The sequence below is a fragment of the Penicillium manginii genome (assembly GCF_028828005.1).
Source record: "Penicillium manginii strain IBT 31320 chromosome Unknown utg000005l:1.0-5665137.0:1.0-5668048.0, whole genome shotgun sequence".
In the NCBI taxonomy this organism is placed as follows: Eukaryota; Fungi; Ascomycota; class Eurotiomycetes; order Eurotiales; family Aspergillaceae; genus Penicillium; species Penicillium manginii.
The window spans coordinates 2318454-2338470 of NW_026643106.1; the positions used below are offsets into that span (position 1 = coordinate 2318454).

The 20017-nt window shown below is 48.2% G+C and overlaps 8 protein-coding genes across 8 annotated transcripts; 4 read left to right on the forward strand and 4 right to left on the reverse strand.

Moving 5' to 3' along the window:
• Positions 1 to 305: 305 nt before the first annotated feature.
• N7533_007261 (ChAPs family protein) lies at positions 306 to 2784 on the forward strand (the record flags this gene model as incomplete). Its single annotated transcript, XM_057103911.1, has 7 exons — positions 306 to 397; positions 464 to 593; positions 666 to 790; positions 850 to 1130; positions 1181 to 2124; positions 2183 to 2557; positions 2617 to 2784. The coding sequence occupies 7 exons, from the start codon at positions 306 to 308 to the stop codon at positions 2782 to 2784; spliced, it is 2115 nt and encodes a 704-aa protein (XP_056958868.1).
• A 719-nt stretch (positions 2785 to 3503) lies between these two features.
• N7533_007262 (uncharacterized protein) lies at positions 3504 to 4277 on the reverse strand (the record flags this gene model as incomplete). The annotated part of the gene is made up of 3 exons (XM_057103912.1): positions 3504 to 3769; positions 3871 to 3977; positions 4198 to 4277. 3 exons carry the CDS (start codon positions 4275 to 4277, stop codon positions 3504 to 3506), a joined length of 453 nt encoding a protein of 150 aa, XP_056958869.1.
• A 378-nt stretch (positions 4278 to 4655) lies between these two features.
• On the reverse strand, positions 4656 to 6880 carry N7533_007263 (putative C6 transcription factor; the record flags this gene model as incomplete). The annotated part of the gene is made up of 4 exons (XM_057103913.1): positions 4656 to 5293; positions 5392 to 6479; positions 6576 to 6708; positions 6763 to 6880. 4 exons carry the CDS (start codon positions 6878 to 6880, stop codon positions 4656 to 4658), a joined length of 1977 nt encoding a protein of 658 aa, XP_056958870.1.
• Positions 6881 to 7471: 591 nt separating this feature from the next.
• N7533_007264 (SDR family oxidoreductase) lies at positions 7472 to 8431 on the forward strand (the record flags this gene model as incomplete). The annotated part of the gene is made up of 1 exon (XM_057103914.1): positions 7472 to 8431. The coding sequence occupies one exon, from the start codon at positions 7472 to 7474 to the stop codon at positions 8429 to 8431; it is 960 nt and encodes a 319-aa protein (XP_056958871.1).
• A 1721-nt stretch (positions 8432 to 10152) lies between these two features.
• Positions 10153 to 10737, reverse strand: N7533_007265 (uncharacterized protein; the record flags this gene model as incomplete). Its single annotated transcript, XM_057103915.1, has 3 exons — positions 10153 to 10338; positions 10413 to 10575; positions 10631 to 10737. The coding sequence occupies 3 exons, from the start codon at positions 10735 to 10737 to the stop codon at positions 10153 to 10155; spliced, it is 456 nt and encodes a 151-aa protein (XP_056958872.1).
• Positions 10738 to 12876: 2139 nt separating this feature from the next.
• Positions 12877 to 13374, forward strand: N7533_007266 (uncharacterized protein; the record flags this gene model as incomplete). Its single annotated transcript, XM_057103916.1, has 1 exon — positions 12877 to 13374. The coding sequence occupies one exon, from the start codon at positions 12877 to 12879 to the stop codon at positions 13372 to 13374; it is 498 nt and encodes a 165-aa protein (XP_056958873.1).
• Positions 13375 to 15363: 1989 nt separating this feature from the next.
• N7533_007267 (DUF3292 domain-containing protein) lies at positions 15364 to 17570 on the reverse strand (the record flags this gene model as incomplete). Its single annotated transcript, XM_057103917.1, has 4 exons — positions 15364 to 16297; positions 16504 to 17015; positions 17067 to 17276; positions 17337 to 17570. The coding sequence occupies 4 exons, from the start codon at positions 17568 to 17570 to the stop codon at positions 15364 to 15366; spliced, it is 1890 nt and encodes a 629-aa protein (XP_056958874.1).
• Positions 17571 to 18075: 505 nt separating this feature from the next.
• Positions 18076 to 19941, forward strand: N7533_007268 (crossover junction endonuclease MUS81; the record flags this gene model as incomplete). Its single annotated transcript, XM_057103918.1, has 4 exons — positions 18076 to 18167; positions 18216 to 18385; positions 18451 to 19482; positions 19511 to 19941. 4 exons carry the CDS (start codon positions 18076 to 18078, stop codon positions 19939 to 19941), a joined length of 1725 nt encoding a protein of 574 aa, XP_056958875.1.
• Positions 19942 to 20017: the final 76 nt, after the last annotated feature.

Genomic DNA, 20017 nt, shown 5'->3' on the forward strand with positions numbered 1-20017 from the left:
TCCGGCCGCATCGCCGAGACCTGAAGATTCGAGCGACAGTAGAGGGAGAGTAGTGCCAATGGTGAATATGTCAATGTCAACGTCAATCGCGGGTGCGCGGTAAGTGCACACGCGCGGAACCCAATCAGGCAAGGGCGGTCTCCGCCTTGTTGCCTGATGGCCTGAAGCTCCTTCGGACTGTTTGATCTCCTGCCATTCCCCAAGTCTCCCCCTCCATCCTCAAAGCGCCAGTCTCTCTTTCTATTTAGACTTACTTTTCGCTCAATACCCTTGTTTTTCTCTCCTGCGACGTATGCGCAGGCGCCATGGTCGCGCCCGCTGTTCCAGAGTATGTGACTCCTGAAACGCCCCGGTTTACGTGTTCCCCGGTGATGCATGCGCTTGGCCATTGTCCGCTGTACGCGGGGTCTACAATTGCGCTTTCTTTAATGAATTGTCACTGATTGTGTATTTTTTCAATTAGGATCCATGAGGAGGAGGATATCTATGTCGCCGTCGATGCGCGCTCAGACTCATTGCAGAGCCTTAGGGAATTAGGACCTCCAGACTTGGTGTACTTGGTGAAGCAGCCAAAGGCCAATTCCACCCGCCAGGTATTTCTTTACAATTATCCCTGCATTTCTACGCCGATACAACTAACAATACATGATCTTCTTTCTTTGTAGACCGGTGTGTACCACCATGTGACAGGAATCGATGCCTCCTCATCCGCGAGCCTCGCGGCCTACGTCAACACCCTCACCTTCTCCCCGCTGGATAAGACACACAAGGTTGTCTCGGGAATTTACTGGTCAGAATTTCTCATGCCCACCATCCGTGCCAAAGATACCCCGGCTGACATTGGTACAGCTGCTACAATGCATTCTCTCACCTGGACATGCGAGTCGAAGTCAAGATTCCCGGAAGCTTAGAAAGTTATTGTATCGACGAGCGCGGAGACAAGCGAGTAGCCACAGAGGCTCTCTGGCTGGAAACCTTCCTTTGCTCCGTCTTGAGGGCTTATCAGTATGCTGATAATGGAGGTGGAGACGCCATCAAGAAGATCGTTGGTGTCAGGCGGTTCAACCCCGTTACGAACACAGAGATGGAACATAAGTTCTTGGATGCTGCCGAAAAGCTGTTTTTCTTAGGTGAGTGATTAATCTCTGAATATAGTGTATCAATACTAACCATGCTACAGGCCGTCAACTCAGCTCCGACCCGGAAACACAAGTCCCTAACACCGTAACCAACCACCTGACATCCGGTATTCTCAAGTACATCTACACCACCGGACGCTACACATCCGGTATCAACCTCTTTGAGAAGCTACGCACACGGGACGTGGAAGTATCATCTCTATTGGCTCGTGTTCAATTGATGGCGGATGAGGAAGTGCAAGCAGTACGATTGATGTATGATGCTCTTCAAGATGTTCCCATGGACTATGCTCTCCTCGATTGCCAGGCTTCTTTCTGTCAGGAGAAGGGTGAGTGTGAAATGGCCCTGGAATGCGCCAAGCGAGCAGTCACCGCGGCGCCCAGTGAGTTCAGCACCTGGGCTCGACTGGCAGAGGTATATGTCGGCATGGAGCGATGGGATTTGGCACTCCTGACTCTGAACTCCTGTCCTATGTTCACGTATCAGGACAAAGATACCCCGCGCATGCCTCAGCCGTCTCGCATTATGCTTCCAATCCTGTCTGAAAGCATTCTTGAGGAGATTGACGAAGGTCAGCCCAAGCAGGGCGATCCCCACGACTATATCCACCCTACCCTCCGCAAACTTCATGCAGCCAACTACCAGGGAACATTCCTCAAGGCCTACAATTTACTCACTAAGATTGCTGCGGCGATCGGTTGGGATCAACTGCTGAGAGTCCGGAGCGAGGTTTTTGTCATGGAGGAGGAATACCGCGTGGAGCGTACACACGTCCCTAAGCCGGCTCAGTCTTTGGATGCCGAAACAAATGGGCAAGCCATTGAGGATGATGAGGCTGAGGACAACGAAGATGACTCCGGCTCTGTGTCAGGCCCTGCTGAAAATGCGCCGAACGGGACTGCGGACGAAGCGGCCACTGGAAGCTCTATTGAGCGCCCAGAACAAACCGTGGCATCGGAAGTTGTCAAGTCCGGAAGTGATGATGTGAGTTGCAAACTTTGAAGTCAAATTGCTGAGTGGAGTGTACTAATGATCTCGATAGCCCGATCCTTCTCACAGTGCCTACACCCAGTTCCATAACAAACGTCTGTGTGAGCGATGGCTGGATAACCTATTTATGGTGCTCTACGAGGACCTGCGAGTCTATACAATCTGGCGCACTGAGATGGCTCAGTCTCGCCAACAGGCGACAGAATACAAGAAGTCAGCCACTGAATGGGAAATCTTGGGCGAACTTGCCGAACGCCTACACCACTTCGATGAGGGCATCGAGGCATATCAGGCTTGTCTGGCAACCCGTTTCTCGCCTAAGGCTACACGAGGTCTCCTCAAGCTTTACGAGCAAAGAAATGACACTCGAGGCATGCTCGGTGCACTAATTCGCCTGATCGCCTGGCAATATCGCTGGTATTCCGAGGTATGAATCGCTATCTATGGAAAAAGACACAAAAAATCCCAACTAACCTCGAATTATAGTTCTCGCCGGATCTTCTTTACTTGGTGCGCAAACTCATTGAGGATGAGGGAGCCGTCAAGGTCCGCAGCATCGTGCAGGCTACCAACCTACCCCAGTCGGTTCTCGATCTCACCCATCAGTACTGCCAGCTCTGTGCCACTTTCCGAAGCAGCGGCAGTGACACTTAGATGTCGGTTTGGTAAATTGTGGGTGTTCAGTTAAAAAGGCGCTGGAAGGCGATAATGACCTCATTGATGAGCCCTGTTTTTGTTTCCCTCATGAAAGCTGCTGTCAGTCTATTGTTACAATGCAGGTTAGAAGGTATATAGTATATATTGGTTATTTTCTCGATCGCTCCAAGCTGTCAGGGCAAGTTCTATAGCAATACTAGTAGTAGTTAGTACTAGTAGCCCAAGGCAGGTGGGTCTGCTGCCGTCACTTGCCGGTACTAGTTAGTATTTTATTTGAAGACAATCATTGATACAAATATTGCAACCACTTGGCATGTATCTCATTTCACTTGCCGTTGAGCAACTTGAAGATTTAGGGGACATTCTCAGGCAGTCAAAGCATTGTCATTAGTACGCTCATGCACATACACATTCGGCAGTATGGATTGACATGCATGCCGCAGAAACATGCCCTAAGTCCAACTATTCCGAATAATCGACAAAGAATACCAACTACAAATCAAGCTACTAGTAGCGACCAAGTTCGACCAAGAATACGTGACGGGAAGCTCTACTATTTATGCTAGTAGTCAACCTTGGAATCTAGAGAAATCCAGTCCATGTTCGAGCTACACGAGAACGAAGATAATTCAAAATGCGACCATACTATAATTCGTCAAGAATAGCGACTCTTTTAGGGTTGAGTTCTCTGGTATAGAGCTATACTAGCTACTCGTTTACTCCGCATCGTCAACCTCAGCGAGATCCGACTCCTTGGGGACCTCACCACCTTTAGCCTTTGCTGCAGCCTCAGCGGGGCCGCTGGTCTTCGCCGTATCGGCAGCAGCTTCGACTTCCTCATCTACATCGTCGGCGGCCTCGGCATCTTCATCTTCATCTTCGTACTCCCCCTCGCCATCCTTGTCACCGTTGGCGCCGTTCTCGGTGACTTCTGTTTTGTCAGCGGCGGGGGCGGTTTTCTGCTTCTTGGCTGCTGGGGGACCTGCGCGAATAAATGAGCAAATGGGACTCGAGATAACATTTCAGGTGGGAAAGGAGATAGGAATGGGGATATTTGGGATGGAAGATAGGAGGCAAACGAACCTTCAGCCTCGGCTTCCTCGTCTTCGTCTTCGTCTGATTCAGACTCGGCCTCTTCGTCTACCTCTTCACCCCCCTCGTCACTCAGGTCGGGCTCAGAGTCCTCATATCTAGATCAATGCGCGCATCATGTCAGCCGCGGATCCTGCGGAAGTCGGATGGGTGGGGAGGGCAGTAGATTCGAAGATGATAGACCATCGCGATCAATGCGCAATGAGCAGGCATAAGCCGAATCTGGCTGAAACTCTGTGGAAATCTGGCGCAAAGTGATGCGCCGGTGGAATTGAAGCAAGGCGCAAGGGCGCAGAGCGTAGAGATGGTAGGGCTTACTCTTCCTCTTCTTCGCTATCATCGCTGGGGAGAGCCACAAGCTCTTCCTCCGGGTCATTCTTTCTCTTGCGGGTGGACATGATGGAATCGGGATTGGGGGGGAGGAAATAGAAGATATGGGTGGTTGGGGGAGGTGTGAGGGGAAAGGGAAAGGAAGGGTAGAAGTACAAGGGGGGAGGGAAAGGATGAGGATAGCCGAGGGCCTCCGATTTTAAATGGGAGAGCGCATAGAGGAAATGAACCCTTGGGGGGGAAATGGAAATGGAAAGGAAAAGGGAAAGGGAGGGGGGGCGCAACCCTGGGAGGGTGACGACATGCGATAGCTTACATGGTTTTGGTGGAGCTGGGGGATGCGCGGACGGGGAAGGGGAAGAAGATTGGGGGATATTGGGGGAGACCCGTGTCCCCCCTCTTTGATTTTCTGAGAAAGACACAGCTATGTACATTCCAATCCATGCTTACTGTGCCAAGAATTCAAAGTTGGCCATGCTCGGGTCTAACAGGTTCTCGTCAAGCCCGAACCCATAGGTGCCGACCATGTCGTAGATCAGGTCCGGTGGTGGAAATCCTTGCGCCATCGCATTTGCACCTCCTGGTACATCCTGTCCATCTACCACCCCATTATTCGTTCCAACTTGCCAACCTGACTCCCAAGAGTCAAACCGCTCTAGCATCTTACCCAATCCCCGCGCAATGTGCCGTGTCAAGTGTCGCTCACCCGCCGAGACGCAATTCATCAGGTCAATCACCCGCTCGACTAAGCGCCGCACTTGTCGAGCATTGATGCTGAGGTATGCCGAATTCCAGTTAATAGCAACCTTGAGTAGAAAAACCGCGGAGAATGTCACCATCGTGTGCGTGAAAATGGGAACCCCCACAATCGCGTCGCGGATATCGGGCTCCTCGAGGACCATGTTCAAACAGGCCATCGCGGACGATATAGCAATGTTGGCGGATTCCTTACGATCCATAGAGAAGACTGGGGTATTGGAAGGGGACAGTGCGCGCAGAGACAGTGAGTTGAGTTGGAATTTAGCGAAGTGATAATGCAATACTACACCCTTGGACGGATACGTTCGAACGTATGAACTGTCGCCTGCAAAAGTTTAGTATAGGTTCTTGATTCATTGCGTGCGTGAAAACCGAAGTCAAAAAAATATTAAAAAGGGGAAAGGCTTTTTAAGTAGCACATACCTGATCGAGGTTGCCAAAGCAATCTCCATTGATCGACCGCAACGTTATATACCCTCAACTGCCCAAAATCTTCCTCTGTCACCGCTTGCTCCGTGTCGCTACCGAACGTCCGATAGGCTTCGGTCAAGATCATGAACAAAGCCACTTGGGCTAAGAGACGAATATCTCCCGGGGCAACCATCGGCAACTCAAGGAAGGTCTCGTAGTTTCGAATGGCCACATCTTCATGTATAACAGGCGGTCGGCCATATGCGATACTGAAATGGTGGTCGCAAACATATAGCAGATACCACAACTGGGCTCGCTCGTACTGATCAGTGTTTCCACGAATCAAGCGTTGATAGCTCTGATGCAAGCCCATTTCGGTCGCAATGCGAACTGCATGCCCGGATAGCTTCCAACTCAGCTCTGACAGCCAAAATGCTCCAACACAGAGACCTCGAATATCGTCGAGCGTGTGAGCTCGGGTCAATGCCATGTTTGATACCAAAGATACATATTCGTGATAGCATAAATTCAATGTATCAGTCCGGTTGGGTATATGAAGTGCTGCAACCGTCAGAACAGCGGCGGAGAGAAGCGTTGATGCGCGCCGAACCGAGGTCAAGTCACGGTGGACCAGAATGATACCACCCCAAAGGAGTTGGTTCATGGTGCGGCTGAAGTATGCGAAAAGTTCTTCCGCCTCATGGAGCGAAATTAAGCCCCTTGAGATAAAATCCTCCTCTAAAAGCGTCGTCTTCGGGGCCTCTATATGATTATTCCTCAGATTGCGCAACTTAGTGACCTCGTATAAGCTGCGCATCGGTGCCGGAACGAGTTCCGGGTCTTGAAGGTCGGGTTCTTGGGAGTGTTCACGAGTGACGTCCATAACTACCCCCGGTCCCTCATGATGGCTTGTATGTGTTTGCGCCGTATGCGATGCATCGATCGAGGGCCGATGACTATGGTGCGAGGCAGCTGGGCTAATACCATTACGGGCATCACCGGTCGTGAATGTTGAGAGATCGGGCAATCCCGCCTGTCGCAACAATTGCCCAACGGCAGTCTGCAATTGCTGGAGTGTCGTGGTAGCTTGAGACTTCCATCTGGATGATCAATTGGGTTAGTGACCATTCGCGACGGCTTTCCGTGCAATTGCGATAATGAAAGGTAGGAGGCGGGAGGCCCAACGGCGCACATACACTCCATCATCGTCGACGAACTTCTGGGAGAAGTCGTTCACGACGCACTTAATTCCGCTACGAACACATTTCGTGCAATTGATTTCGCCGGCCCTGAATTCGCAGCGGATTTTATGGCGCTTGCACTCGGCGCCTAGGGCTTGTCAGCGAGATGTGGATGGCTAATGTGGGGAAGAATGCAACCCACAGGCGCGGGCTTTTGATATCTTGGGTGCTGGTGCACGCGAATCTGAGCGATTAGAGCCCTTTGGTGAATCCAAACCGGCGTCCGTTGACGACCGCTTCAGTGGAGTAGAAGCATCCATTGCAGCAGAAGTCGGTGATGCTCCGGGAAACTGGTGATGGCGGGGGAAGCGGAGGAAAGAGAGTCGGGACAACCCGAGTGGATTCTTTGGCTTGTGATCCGCCCTTTGCAGGGACTGTGCACCACCGACAACAGCCGGTCTTGAGGCGATGCCTGCCGATTCCGAGGTTGACAGTATTACATTACTACTAGGTGCTGTTGCTGTTGAATCTACTGACCGATTCTCCTTCCAGGACCTTCCTGGAGCCATGGGAATCCTTGTTGAATGACTAGCAACCACCTATCACGTCGCACTTCTCTCCAAGTCGGCTTGCTTTCCGAGTTCAGGTGTCAATGGTCCAGTCAAGCCTGGGGAATTTCTTGACTTGGGGGCCCCGAGATTAGGAGTCGAAGTCAATTCGTGCAGCAGATCCACCCTGAGCGTTCTTCAGGCCGGGCAAAGTCCGGTGCGGAGGATCCAAACAGCGGAGCGCCTCGGACTTGATGCGAATGCGGAGAATCACTTCTGGGCCTCTTAAAGTCAAACGTTACCAACAAGATTTTCTCCCAGCCTCGAATTTCCACCTCATTCTCCTCATCTAACCCGAAAATAATGCACGTTCTCATCACCGGCGGCGCCGGTTTCATCGGCCAACTGCTGGCCAAGGAGCTGCTGAATGACTCTACCTACCGCGTTACTCTGACCGACATTAATCAACCTCCAATTCCCAAGGGTGTTCGCTATCCTGAAAATGCGACTTCAATTAAGTCAGATCTTCTTACTGGCGCCAAGGAGGTTGTCACTTCCTCCCTCGAGGCAGTATACGCCTTCCACGGGATCATGTCGTCCGGGTCCGAGGCGAACTTCGATCTAGGCATGAGCGTGAACATCGATGCGACTCGCAATCTCCTCGAGGAATTACGGCGTACCTGTCCGGGCGTGCGAGTCATCTACTCTTCCAGTCAGGCTGTTTACGGTCAGCCACTACCAGAGATTGTGACTGACAACGTCATTCCCACCCCCGAATCCTCCTACGGTGCCGAGAAAATTGTCTGTGAGACTCTGGTCAACGAATATACCCGCCGCAAGTTCATTACGGGATTTACTCTGCGATTTCCTACTATATCTGTTCGCCCTGGTGCCCCTACTGCCGCCGCTTCATCTTTCCTCTCGGGCATGATCCGCGAACCTCTCGATGGCAAGGAGTGCGTTATTCCTATTGAAGATCGGGCCTTCAAGTCATGGCTCTGCTCGCCGAAGACTCTAGTGAGCAACCTTATTCATACACTTAGTCTACCTGCGGACTCTGTACCCCCGCATATCCGCCAGATCAACGTACCTGGTATCTGTGCCACCGTTCAGGATATGATGGATGCATTGGAAGTGGTAGGCGGAAAAGACAAGCTTTCTCTGCTTCAAGAAAAGGAGGATCCAGCTTTGATCCCCATCTTGAAGTCCTGGCCTACACAGTTTGACAATACCCAGGCTATCTCTCTAGGATTCAAGCGCGATGAATCTTTTGAACAAGCCGTGCGTGATTATAAGCAGCAACACGAGCAGTCATTACTTTAGTTTAGAAGATCTAAGACTAGAATATTATTTCAGAAACCTTGCCATAACTTCTTAGGTCTAACTCATATCAGTCGCATTGTATACTTCTACTAGTATTCATCGCCCGTAGACGACTTCACTCCTAATTAGGCCTTAGGCTGATCATCGCAAGAAATATCCGATCTCTGAGGGAGAATCGAATTTCATTTATTAATCTCACAGTCCCTTGTTGTCAGATGTTTGATGCTTCGATGCGTTTTCTTGCCGATTTATGGAAATTAAAGCTTAGTTAAAGATAGTAGAATAGCTATTGAAGGTGTCTGGATAAGTCTCCCGGGGTCTTATCTTCATTTAGAACGGCACTAACTTTAGAAACTACGAAATTAATCGCTTATTTGCCAGATCCCATGGGGGTATGGTTTACATGCAGATTTTATTCGACATGTCTCACGGTCTCTCCACATTTGATTTGAAGCAGCAGCCTTTGAATATCCAAAATCTTGATGATGTAATGTACAAAGGGCGTATAACTCAGTTGGTAGAGTGTTCGCTTTGCATGCGAAAAGTCTGGCGTTCGAATCGCCATTCGTCCATTTTTTGCTTCCCCTTCATCCGCCCTCTCTTCTTTCGTCTTATTTTTCTCATGGCAAGGCAAGAATCTGGGCTTTTTGTGTAGGTCTTTTTTTACGGCAGGAAAATCAATAATAAACATGATGTAGTGGTAGCCCTTGTTACCGGGCAAACTGGAAATTTAAACCACCTGGGCAGGTGATTAGGTATATAATAATAGTACTTAGGTAGTTACCAAGGTTTGATGGAATATTACTACCTAGGTCACGGTATTGGTACTAGTAGGTAACCTTGGAAATTACCATTCCAAGATTATTACACCTACTGATTCAATTAGTATGTGAGGTGCCCAGGTACGATGTGTAGATAGCGCAGTATCTGAGCGACAGAGCAGTGGAATTCGCGGAGATTCAAAGCTAGAAAAAGACTTGAAGAAGCCCTGACGCTATTGCGATAGCACTAGATACTACTATATATGTCCTAGGCATCTAGGCATTAAAGTATCAACACCGTGACGTGCTCAGGTGATTCATCACAAATTACATAACTACTAGTATAATATGTACCTGCACTCAAATAAGTCAAATCCTATCTATACTAGTATATGACAACTACTAGTATTAGTAGTAGTACTTACCAGTATTACTATACTTAGATCTTTGTCTCCTTTTCCTTCCTTCGTCCGGTAGCTTATTACTCTTGTGACTTTGTCCAATACTAATAGTACGTGTTTATATTTGATCAGCTTGAGTTCTTTACAAAAGATTCGGGTAATATACATTTCCCAATGGCTATTTTTCTCATATAATATCTATTCTAGCAAGTTTTCTAGGGGCGGCTGATTCCTACTGTCCTACTATAAGACTAATGTGTCTCAGATCAGAGTTTATGAATCAATCAAAGAAAGTGTAGATCTCGGAGGTAAAACTGATTTCTACTATCAACATCAAAACATCAAAACATCAAAACATACCTAGGTACCTAGGTAAAAACATCAAAGCATCAAAACAAGAAATTCACGTTGCAACAAACACTTCTCACTCTTCTCCCCCAAAACAAAATTGAGGTACAAAACAAGATACGACCCTCAGTCAGCTTCAGACGGCCGTCAGATGGTCGGCTGGCTTGTATTGGCATTCCCAGAGAAATGTCTCAGTTTGTAGCAGTTTCCTCTAAATATTTTCAAACTTGACAGACATGAGTCGTCCATTGTGCTCCTGGTCAACGCCTTGAGCGCCGACATACATGTAATCAATAGGAATGCAGTTTCCTTTCGGCACACGCCTCCCACTCTTATTCTTATAGTAACCGTCTTTCTCCTTAAGAAAATCGATCCGCTTATTTGAAGGACAGCCGGTCTATTATAATTGGAGTGTTAGTAAATGACTCCCAAAATATAGCATATTCAAATTTTCAACAGAGATGCTCATACCTCAGAGTAGGCGGTCATCTTACGTCTCCAGGCCAGGCCAGTTCCTCGGCCAAGCCAGATACTCTCGGTCGAGGAGTTGATATCGATACATCCTTTCTTTCCAGGCTGAATGTTTATGTTACGCTGGCTTCGGTGTTTTTCTCCATCGCCCCAGTTGCCATCACTAGCCCAATGTCAGCTTTTGTACCAGATTTTTGAGATGGGATATTACTTCTTACCAGTCATCTGAGGTGTATTGGTCAAGCTTGGATCGCGCTAAGGCATCGATTCCTTGGAAGAATAAGGCGAAGGAAAGGAGAAATGTGAGGATCGAAGTAGAATGCATGTTGGTGATCAGAGAGAATACAGGTTGCAGGGAAAAGTTCTGAGAACTGAGAGCAAACTTCAAGTTGGCTTGAATGGTTTGGATTGAGCAATTGCTGTTGATGAAAACTAATGTCCAGTACTTGATGGTCTTTATATACCTGCTTTTGCATTTTGATGACCTTCTCAAAAAGAAAGAGTTTCTATAAAAAGCCCGACAAGGCAAGGCTGCGAAGCAAACTCGAATAATAGCTCATGTCGTCATCACCTTCCCTAAATCAACGAATATATGTCGCCATTACGACGATAATGTCTTTGATTTGATAGAATATCATCAAATGCGGTAGGAAATCGACAATGAAACAATCACGGCTGTACATTGCCGTTGGTGTAGATGCTGACCCCTACTTTAGCTCGCCCCTATATAGGATCTGGCCCCATGGGCGGTTTGAGAGGAATATTAAACCTTACTACTCTTTCATCTACAATAATGTTGCCTATTTCACAGATAGCTCAGCAAGTATTATGGGGCCAGGAACAAACATAACCTTGGTACTCGTTTGAGATGCCGATAGCGACAATATATGGTGCATTGGCCCAAGAAGTACTTGCATCCGTGGTCAATCATACACGTTTCAGATTTAAGTAGCCCAATTATATGCCCATATCAAATGTTCCAGGGTCTCCTCGCCCGGCCCGTCCCCCGCCACCCCGCCCCGCCCCGCCCTGCCCTGCCAGGCCCCGTTGCCTGCATACAACAGGAAAAGGCAGTGGGCGGTCTAATCGACAATAAGAATTACCTATTCTCGACTATTCGTATGAGTCAATTTTGTGGCGACGTCATTAGAATATGCCTTAGGATTGGATCTCCAAATCCTCCGAATGTTTTCTCTAATGGTTATCTTGCATCTCCTGTTGGTTGTTGGGTTCTGTGTTCTAAAATAAGAAAGTTGTAGCTAGAATGATTATGTAGACATGGAAGGTACCTAGGTATAAATACCCTCATTGGAATACATGGTGATCCATTCCTTAGCTTTGATTCCTGACCATTATCTCTCTACTTTTACCAAGCAAGCCTTGCAATATGTCTCCCCTTTCATATTATCTCATTTCACTCCTTCTCTCCAGCGGTGGCCTTGCTGTGACTGTGAGGGGCTACTGGACCGACAACTGCCGTTTTCCTGGTGGTACCAATGGACAATGCACAAATCTTCCCGAGAATGAGTGTTGTATCTTTTCATATGAAAGAGTCCCCCTGCCTGGAGTTGGTGACTTCAGCGGTAACACACGCTCTGTTGAATGGACTAGTTTTTCAGAATGTCAACTGCTGAAGTGGTATGATCCAAACAGCGGTAATGGTAGACAGCCTGGCACGAAGGAATACAATTGTGGGGGGAGGATTCGCGACGTTTTCGTCAGTGGACATACTACAAGACATTGTATGTCTTCCACGCATGATCTTCCTCCTTATCCTAATAGAGGACATAATGGAGGACGACACGATGGAGCTTCATGGTATGTATTGTCAATCTTATCATCGCATTTCATGAGAGGGTAAACCCTCTGTCTTTCAAGCCAGTATAGACTACCTTTCTTTTACTGATACAAGGCGCGTCTGTTAGGTCCGACATTATTTCTGAAGTGAAGGAACACGGATATACCGGTCACTTTGTGACACCTGGAAATTGTGGAAAGGAAAAGGACTATGGTTCAGACCTTAAGGAGGTAGTCTCCGACCTATCAAAGAACTTACATCTTCCGAGCTCATCAGGTTCAATGATATTTGGGTCATTGTCTCACAAGAGAGGCGAGGAACGCCGTGAAGCTATCAAAACTCAGCGTACTCTGGAAGAAGCATTCTCGAAGAGCAAATGCAAAGGACTTGTTTATGCCACCCATTGGGGATGGACTCCCGGAACTGGAGTCTGGGTGTTGGAAGGGTCAAAGGAGAATCATGAGCGTCTGGCGAATTTGCCGAAGGACCACTCTCTGGGCTGGAACGGCAGACTGAAATTGGCTGGTGCTGCCTACTACGACCACTGTACGTCACTTTACCTTACCTTGCTAATAATTTTACCCCAATTCTCCCACAAAGCCCTATAATTAACGTATTGGGATTACAGGGGCGGAGCGTTTTGAAACCAGAGATGTAATGGTAGACATGGGATATGATTACACAGAAGACGACGTTAAGCACGCCAAGGCAAAGCGGTCAACCGGCGAAGATGCACCTGTCGATGACTATTTACCGGTTAACATCCATGCTGATTTCCAGTCTGCGGAAGATCAAAGTCAGTCTGATCTCAAGAAGAGATCTCACGATGGCCCTACAGATGATAGCTTCCCCGACATTACCGAACGGTCGTCTGAAGAAGAATCTGAAGACGATGACCTCTCTGATATTGAGAAGCGATCCAGCAATATCCTTGCAGATGATAGCTTCCCCGACATTACCGAACGGTCGTCTGAAGAAGAATCTGAAGACGATGACCTCTCTGATATTGAGAAGCGATCCAGCAATATCCTTGCAGATGATAGCTTCCCCGACATTACCGAACGGTCGTCTGAAGAAGAATCTGAAGACGATGACCTCTCTGATATTGAGAAGCGATCCAGCAATATCTTTGCAGATGATAGCTTTCCCGACATTACCGATTGATCCGACAACATGTCTCAGAGAAATGCCTAGGTACTAGCCTTCCGCAATTTGATAAAGGACGGTCCTTGCTCGCAGCATTCGAAGTATTGCTTTCTATTTGCCGTTCATGTTTTTGTATATCTCTTTCTGACTACCTAGGTAGGCTAGAATGAGCTTGTTCATGTTCGCTTGTTGATAGGTTTCCGATGTAACTTAGTCAGTCACTGGAAATAAATTATGCCTTTCATATTGCATTGGTCTTTCTACAGGGATATTTAATGAGGTCGTCTCGGCCAGTAGAAGCTCCAGACAAAGCACTATCCATGTAACCAAGGAGATTCAAATAGTGATCCACGAATGTCATAGTCCATCAGCTTGGAAGGTGTAGATACCAAGCAACTGGTCCCATTGAAGCTTGTATAGGCTATATAATTCAATCGCGGAGATTTTCTGCTTAATCTAATATCACTAAATTATATCTACGTAATATCTTAGAGTTTCATAGACATGACCCATGTAGTACAGCCTTGGAGGCCTTGATCAAGCAAAGATTCTAATAAATGTGTTTATTAACTAGATTGCGACAAATGAATTCCCTATCTCATCGTATGCCCATTTCCTTGGGAGCTGCTATCCTACCCATGTGATCACTAGCATAGTCAAAAGGACGATATTTGTAGAACAACCCCCTAAATCAGAGCTTTGTATCCTCCGCCTCAAAACTCCGTAGAGTTCGGAGGTAAGACATCCTCCCAAATAAAGGTCTCGTCGCAAAGCCCTCATCAAGTGACTTCTCAATGGCAGCTTTACTCCATCGACAATCACGCCCTATAATCAAATCTATCAGCACATGAAGTTCAAAAGGCGCAAATTGCCTTACAGTGGCTGTAATGGACCGCTCCACAGCTTTCTAGTGCCTCATGCCAGTGCAGGAAATTTTTGCCTAGCAGGAATTTAAGATCGTCAAAAATTTCTGGTGTCGCCTCTAGGGCCCAGACCCCTTCGTCTTTATCCCAAGCAAATATCACCTGGTCGTTGAGAGGTTCAGACTCAGCACGTTGCTTTTTGTAATCGAGCATCCACTCCGTGTTTGATAGAAACAAGAGACATGGTTTAGCTTCATTGTTACCCATCTCCAGGGCTGTAGTAAGATCCGACTTAAGGGACCGCCTCCATGCAAGGTAACCAGGAGGTTCCACTGGCGGAGGTTCCAGTTCGCAAATTTGCATGATTTCTTTTTCTCTTTTCAGGAGGAACTTGGATATGGTAAGGATGGTTCTGGAGTATTCTCACAAAACGAAAAATGGTAGCAGAGAAATAAATAAGAGCAAAGAAGGACGGGAGAATAGAAAGGACTCAGATAGATAAAGGGAGGGGAAAGAGGGAACGGTGGCGAGTTGATGTACTAGTACATGCCTACCTAGGTACTAACTAACTAGCTAGGTACATGGGGCCATCCATGGACGTGCCCCGTTTGGCCCCGAATTATTAATAGACCGCCCCTTCCATAATTGACTAGTCACCATGCCAGCAACTTGAACACTTACGGTGATTTCCCTCGACTGGGCCATTTACCGACACACAGCGCTTCATCTGAGATATATAGACGGGGCAGACCAAATATTGCGCGTCACCATTGCCGATCCCTTCAAGTTTTTCGAATATTCGTCTCTTGAATCTGGCACCCCGGCGGATACGAAATTGAACTTGAAGATATAAACTCTTACAACCTAGGTACTAGTGTCCATGTACAGTATTAAATGCATACAAACATGATGCATTGAGCTCCCTCCCTCCTCCCTCGGCCCTCGAAGCACTCCAAGATTCAAGTTGTTGAATGGAAGTTATATCGGCGATTAATTATAGAATAAATATTGTCTCTAGTACGAGTGGAATTTGATGTGACACCTGGAAATGTAGCTCGAGTACCAAGAACTAATTCAAATGTGAGAGAAGAGTAGAGTTTACTTCCAAACCTGGGATTGATTTAGCACGAGTTCGGCAGTCCATTCAGCAGCAAGCCCAAACCTGTCCATCAATAGCAATCAACCGATTGAATAGCTGATTCCGAGTTCCCATAGCCGTAAGTTGGAATGACTCCTTGGGGTCTTTGCCCACAATTTGTAAACCGTCAACAACCTCTTTGCTCCCCAATGCCCAGCCAACCACCAGCTTCCCTTTCCATCCTAGTCCACCAAGCTTCTTCATTTCTCGAATATCGGCGACGGGGATCTGAAACAAGACCGAGCTCTCCTTCTGGTTCCTTAACTGAAGGTCGTCATCTTGAAGAGAATCGGTCGTGAAATAGAGCATTGTAGGTTCACTCGTGGAATCTATGATCACTGTGCCGCGTTTTCCTTTGTACCTGGCATCGAACTTGGCTGGTCCGATTGGTGAGCTGAGTTTACCTTTTGATCGAAGAACCCCGACTCGGTTTTTGGCATGGCGTGAGCCTATTGTGGCCTTGATACGATCGAACCCTCGTTTCCCCTCCACGCCTGTGGCTGTTGTTCCTCTGAAGAAACGTATAATACTGGATGCTATCGTATTTTTTTGAGATGTGTGCGTTGGAGAGCTCGTGATATCTGGGGGATTGGGGGGCTCGGCTGCTGCTGCCTCTTCCATTTCTTCCCTTGAAGCTCCGAGTTCGAGTTCCTCGTGATGAAGAGAAATTGGGCGTGAAGAAGGCTTGTCTTGACAAGTTGAAGGCGGGGGAAGTGGTGAAGCATTGGCCTCGCCGATCCGCAATAGTGTCAAGGTCAGTTGGGCGTTTGTAGGAACGCCCTTGAGAAGAGAACTTTGAATAATTAGCAAATATATCCCAGGATTGTATAAAAGCGTGGGAACAACTTTTGTATCTGGAGAAGCTTCTGCCACTTTGGATATTTTCGATTCAAGAAAGAAAAACCCCGCATAATAATAGGACCCCCAAAAATCGAAAACCCTGCTAATAGTCCGATTCCTTTTGAAGCGACATAGACAGAAGTTGACTTAGCCACGAAGCAAGATGGAAGTAGGACAGCTACTAGCCGCAAACGGGGTATCCATTGAGGGAATGGCGGCGTAGCGGACAAGGCACTATGAACCATGGTTAGATATAGGCAGGGAAAGAGAGCTTAACAAATTCAAAGATTTGCAAGAGGCATATACTTGGAAAGTTTCTCGAAAGTATCGGTGGCATCGTTAATCAATTGCATTCCCATATTGGCTGCTTCCATGACAGATTCTCTCATAGGCTGTCGGGTTTTGTCGTGTGATTCAGAAGGGATTCTTCCACTAGCAGCACTCTGTGCATCTGCCGTGTTGGCGACAACATCCATAGCATCTGGAACAGTACCCTCCAATGGTGCACCTTCAGGCACTCCTTGATCATGTTTCCCGACTGCGCTTCCCACAGCAACACTCGCAACGCTCGCGACAAGGTTGCTGGCTTCCTGCTCGGCTGCCTCCCCCTTGAACCTCTCAGGGGCACCGGTGATGCTTTCCTCTGACCCAAGCATCCCCGCCTGGGGCTTTTGGACACCGCCGGTGCTTTTATCCACTAGAGCAATCGGTGCGGGTGGGAATAAGATGGGTCGACATGGCGGATATATCACCAAAGCTATCAAAGCGACAAATAATGAAGGGAGAATGATGTCTAGGAGCCACGCTAAGGAGTAGGCCTAAAATTAGTGAGCAAATGACCAAAAATTCCTAGAGAGGGTTGAACAAACGAGACAAAATATAGCTGTTCGTCGAGGTTCTTTCCAAGAGCGCAATCGGGCAACATGCTTGACAAAACTTGCGAGTGTGACAACAACCGATGTATAGAATCGCTCGATTGTGGCACGAAGCTTATCTGGGGTGAATTCATCGTCATCTGCGCGGGTCAAGTCCAGGTTTTGGAGTGGAGCGTCTGGAACAGCTTTGACGTTGTATACTTGCTTCAAGTTTGAATTGGGTCTCAGTTAACATAAACATCGCGTCTTGGTTTTGAATCGTACCTTGTCAAACCGCCGGATCAACATCCAAAGATTCTCATTCGATAGACCAGCGATCAACCGTTCTTCGATGTGTTCAACAGGCTTAGCCCATCCAAGGTCGGTGATCTCTGTGCTATCTCCGCCAAGTTGTGATGCACCCTTTTCGTCTGGCTCGATCTGGGAAAGAATGTGGCTATCGGTTGGCCCCTCTGGAGTCAATGAATTGTCCGTGGACTTGTCCACAGCATTCGCCATACTGATGGCTCTGTTCCGAAAGTGCGCGGGTACTAGTTGTAGTATGTGGCCGATATTGGGTGTAGAGTGAGAATTAGCATGGAAAGGAAAAGTAACAAACAGAACTGACGACACGATGGTGACCTATAAGTGATCCTCCCTTGGATCTTCCCACAGATTGGTTCTGTCGGCTCTTTTACAGGGTTTCTTGCCTGGTACTCCGCATGGCCGGGGTGTCGACGTCATCTTCGACGCTGCCAAATCAGATCCAAAAAACCCTCGAACCTGGAAGCTTGGACCTGGTTTTCGTGCTCCGTTCGATTCCCATGAAAGAAACAGGCTTTAATTACTCATCAGATCCACCTGCCTTGATCTGTTTGTGATATTTCGTTTGTTCCTCAGAGTTCACCAATGTAGTCACATGACTGACCAGGATCGCGTTCCCAAAGAGGAAATCCGCGACGCGTCCAAGTATCGCTGAACAGCCATCTAACCATCCCAGCTAGCCCGATGGCCGCCGACCATCATGAGCGAGGAATGCGCAAACCCTCTCTTGCTGGGCTGGATCAAGGAATGGCTCGATGAAGCCCGTGAGCGGAACAGCAAGGGCGTGACTGTGTTTGTATCCCACGCCCTTCTACTATGGTCCAACTAACAGACTTCTAGTTACAAAAAGGCCTATGAGTCGATGAAAGCATGCCCGTTGGAATTCCAGCATCCATCACAAGCACAGCAATTGAATGGGCTCGGCCCTAAGCTATGCGATCGTCTGACAGACAAATTGAAGGCTTATTGCAGGGAACATAGTCTGCTTATGCCAGAGCCGCCTGGTCAAGGTCAGTATACTATCTTACCAAGCCCCATGCGAATACCCGAGCCCATAGCTAATTGTAAGAAATAGCCAACAAGAGAACATCCGATGCCGGTGGTGTGGATCAGCCTTCTAAGAAGCCCCGCAAAGCTAAACCATATGTTCCAGCTCTACGATCCGGTGCCTATGCGTTGCTCTTAGGCTTGGCTACCATAGGTGAAAATGCTTCACAAGGAATGACAAAGGCACACCTTGTTGAAGTGGCTCAGCCTTACTGTGACAGTTCTTTCACGGCCCCTACGGACCCAACGAAATTCTACACTGCATGGAATTCGATGAAGACGTTGATCCAGAAGGATCTAGTCTACGAACATGGGCGCCCTCTCAGGAAATACGCCCTCTCGGAGGATGGTTGGGAGGTTGCTAAACGCATTCAGAAGACTCTCCCTGGATATTCTGAGAGTGCGATGCCCTTGGCAGGTAATCAGGCATCCACCTCGCAACGAACTACAGCCCCGAATGACGACGATAACGACGAGTCCGAGACACCGCAACACATCTTAGGATGGGCCACCAATACTGAAGGCCCTACCGAACCCATCACTCTGCCACCGGGCAGTTTCACGATTCAATTGGTACTCGACACGCGAGAAGTGCGCACTTCCACAGATCGCGACTACATCGCCAACGAGCTCATGAAACAAGGAATTACTCCACAAGTGCGGGCCTTAGAACTTGGCGACGTTATGTGGGTAGCCAAATGCCACGATCTAGCATTCATGTCGCGTCACGGCGAGGAGGGCGATGAGGTGATGCTAGACTGGATCATCGAACGAAAACGCCTCGATGATCTCATCGGCTCTATCAAAGACGGCCGATTCCACGAACAAAAGTTTCGTCTCCGCCGGTCTGGCATTAAAAACATCATCTACCTCATTGAGGAATTTACAGTCACCCACCCAGACGCTGGCAGCGGAAGTGGGCCGAAATACCACGAGATGGTCGCCTCCGCTATCGCCTCGACGCAAGTCGTCAATGGGTATTTCATGAAAAAGACCAAAAATTTGGACGACTCTATTCGATATCTGGCACGCATGACCCTGCTTCTACGAAAGATGTACGGTGCGCAAGACCCCCCCCTCAAACGGAGATCTGAGCACTAGTCCACCCCAAAACACCTCCAATGCGAAAAAAGTGGCATTCATTCCAAGTCGACGACTCTCCTCCACACAGTCCTACCTGACTCTTCTCGACGAACTTCGCGCCAAAGATCCTACCCTTACCTACGGCGTCACATTTTCTACCTTCTCAGCGCTAACATCGAAATCTGACGTCTTATCCCTTCGTGATATCTTCCTGAAAATGCTCATGTGTACCCGTGGTGTGAGCGGTGAAAAGGCGCTAGAAATCCAACGGCGATGGCAAACCCCTCGTGCATTTGTCGAGGCGTATCAGGCTCTGGAGCCGCAGAATCGAGAGACCATGGTCTCGGAAAAACTGCAGTCGTTGGTGGGCAGGAAGAAGGTGGGCAAGGCCCAGAGCAAGAAAATCGCAGAAATTTGGGGCGAAGGCGGGAAATGAGTAGAGTGTAGGTAGTTAATTGGTATTGAATATTAAATACAACAAGGGACCTCGCATGGAATGCGAGAGCCGCTAT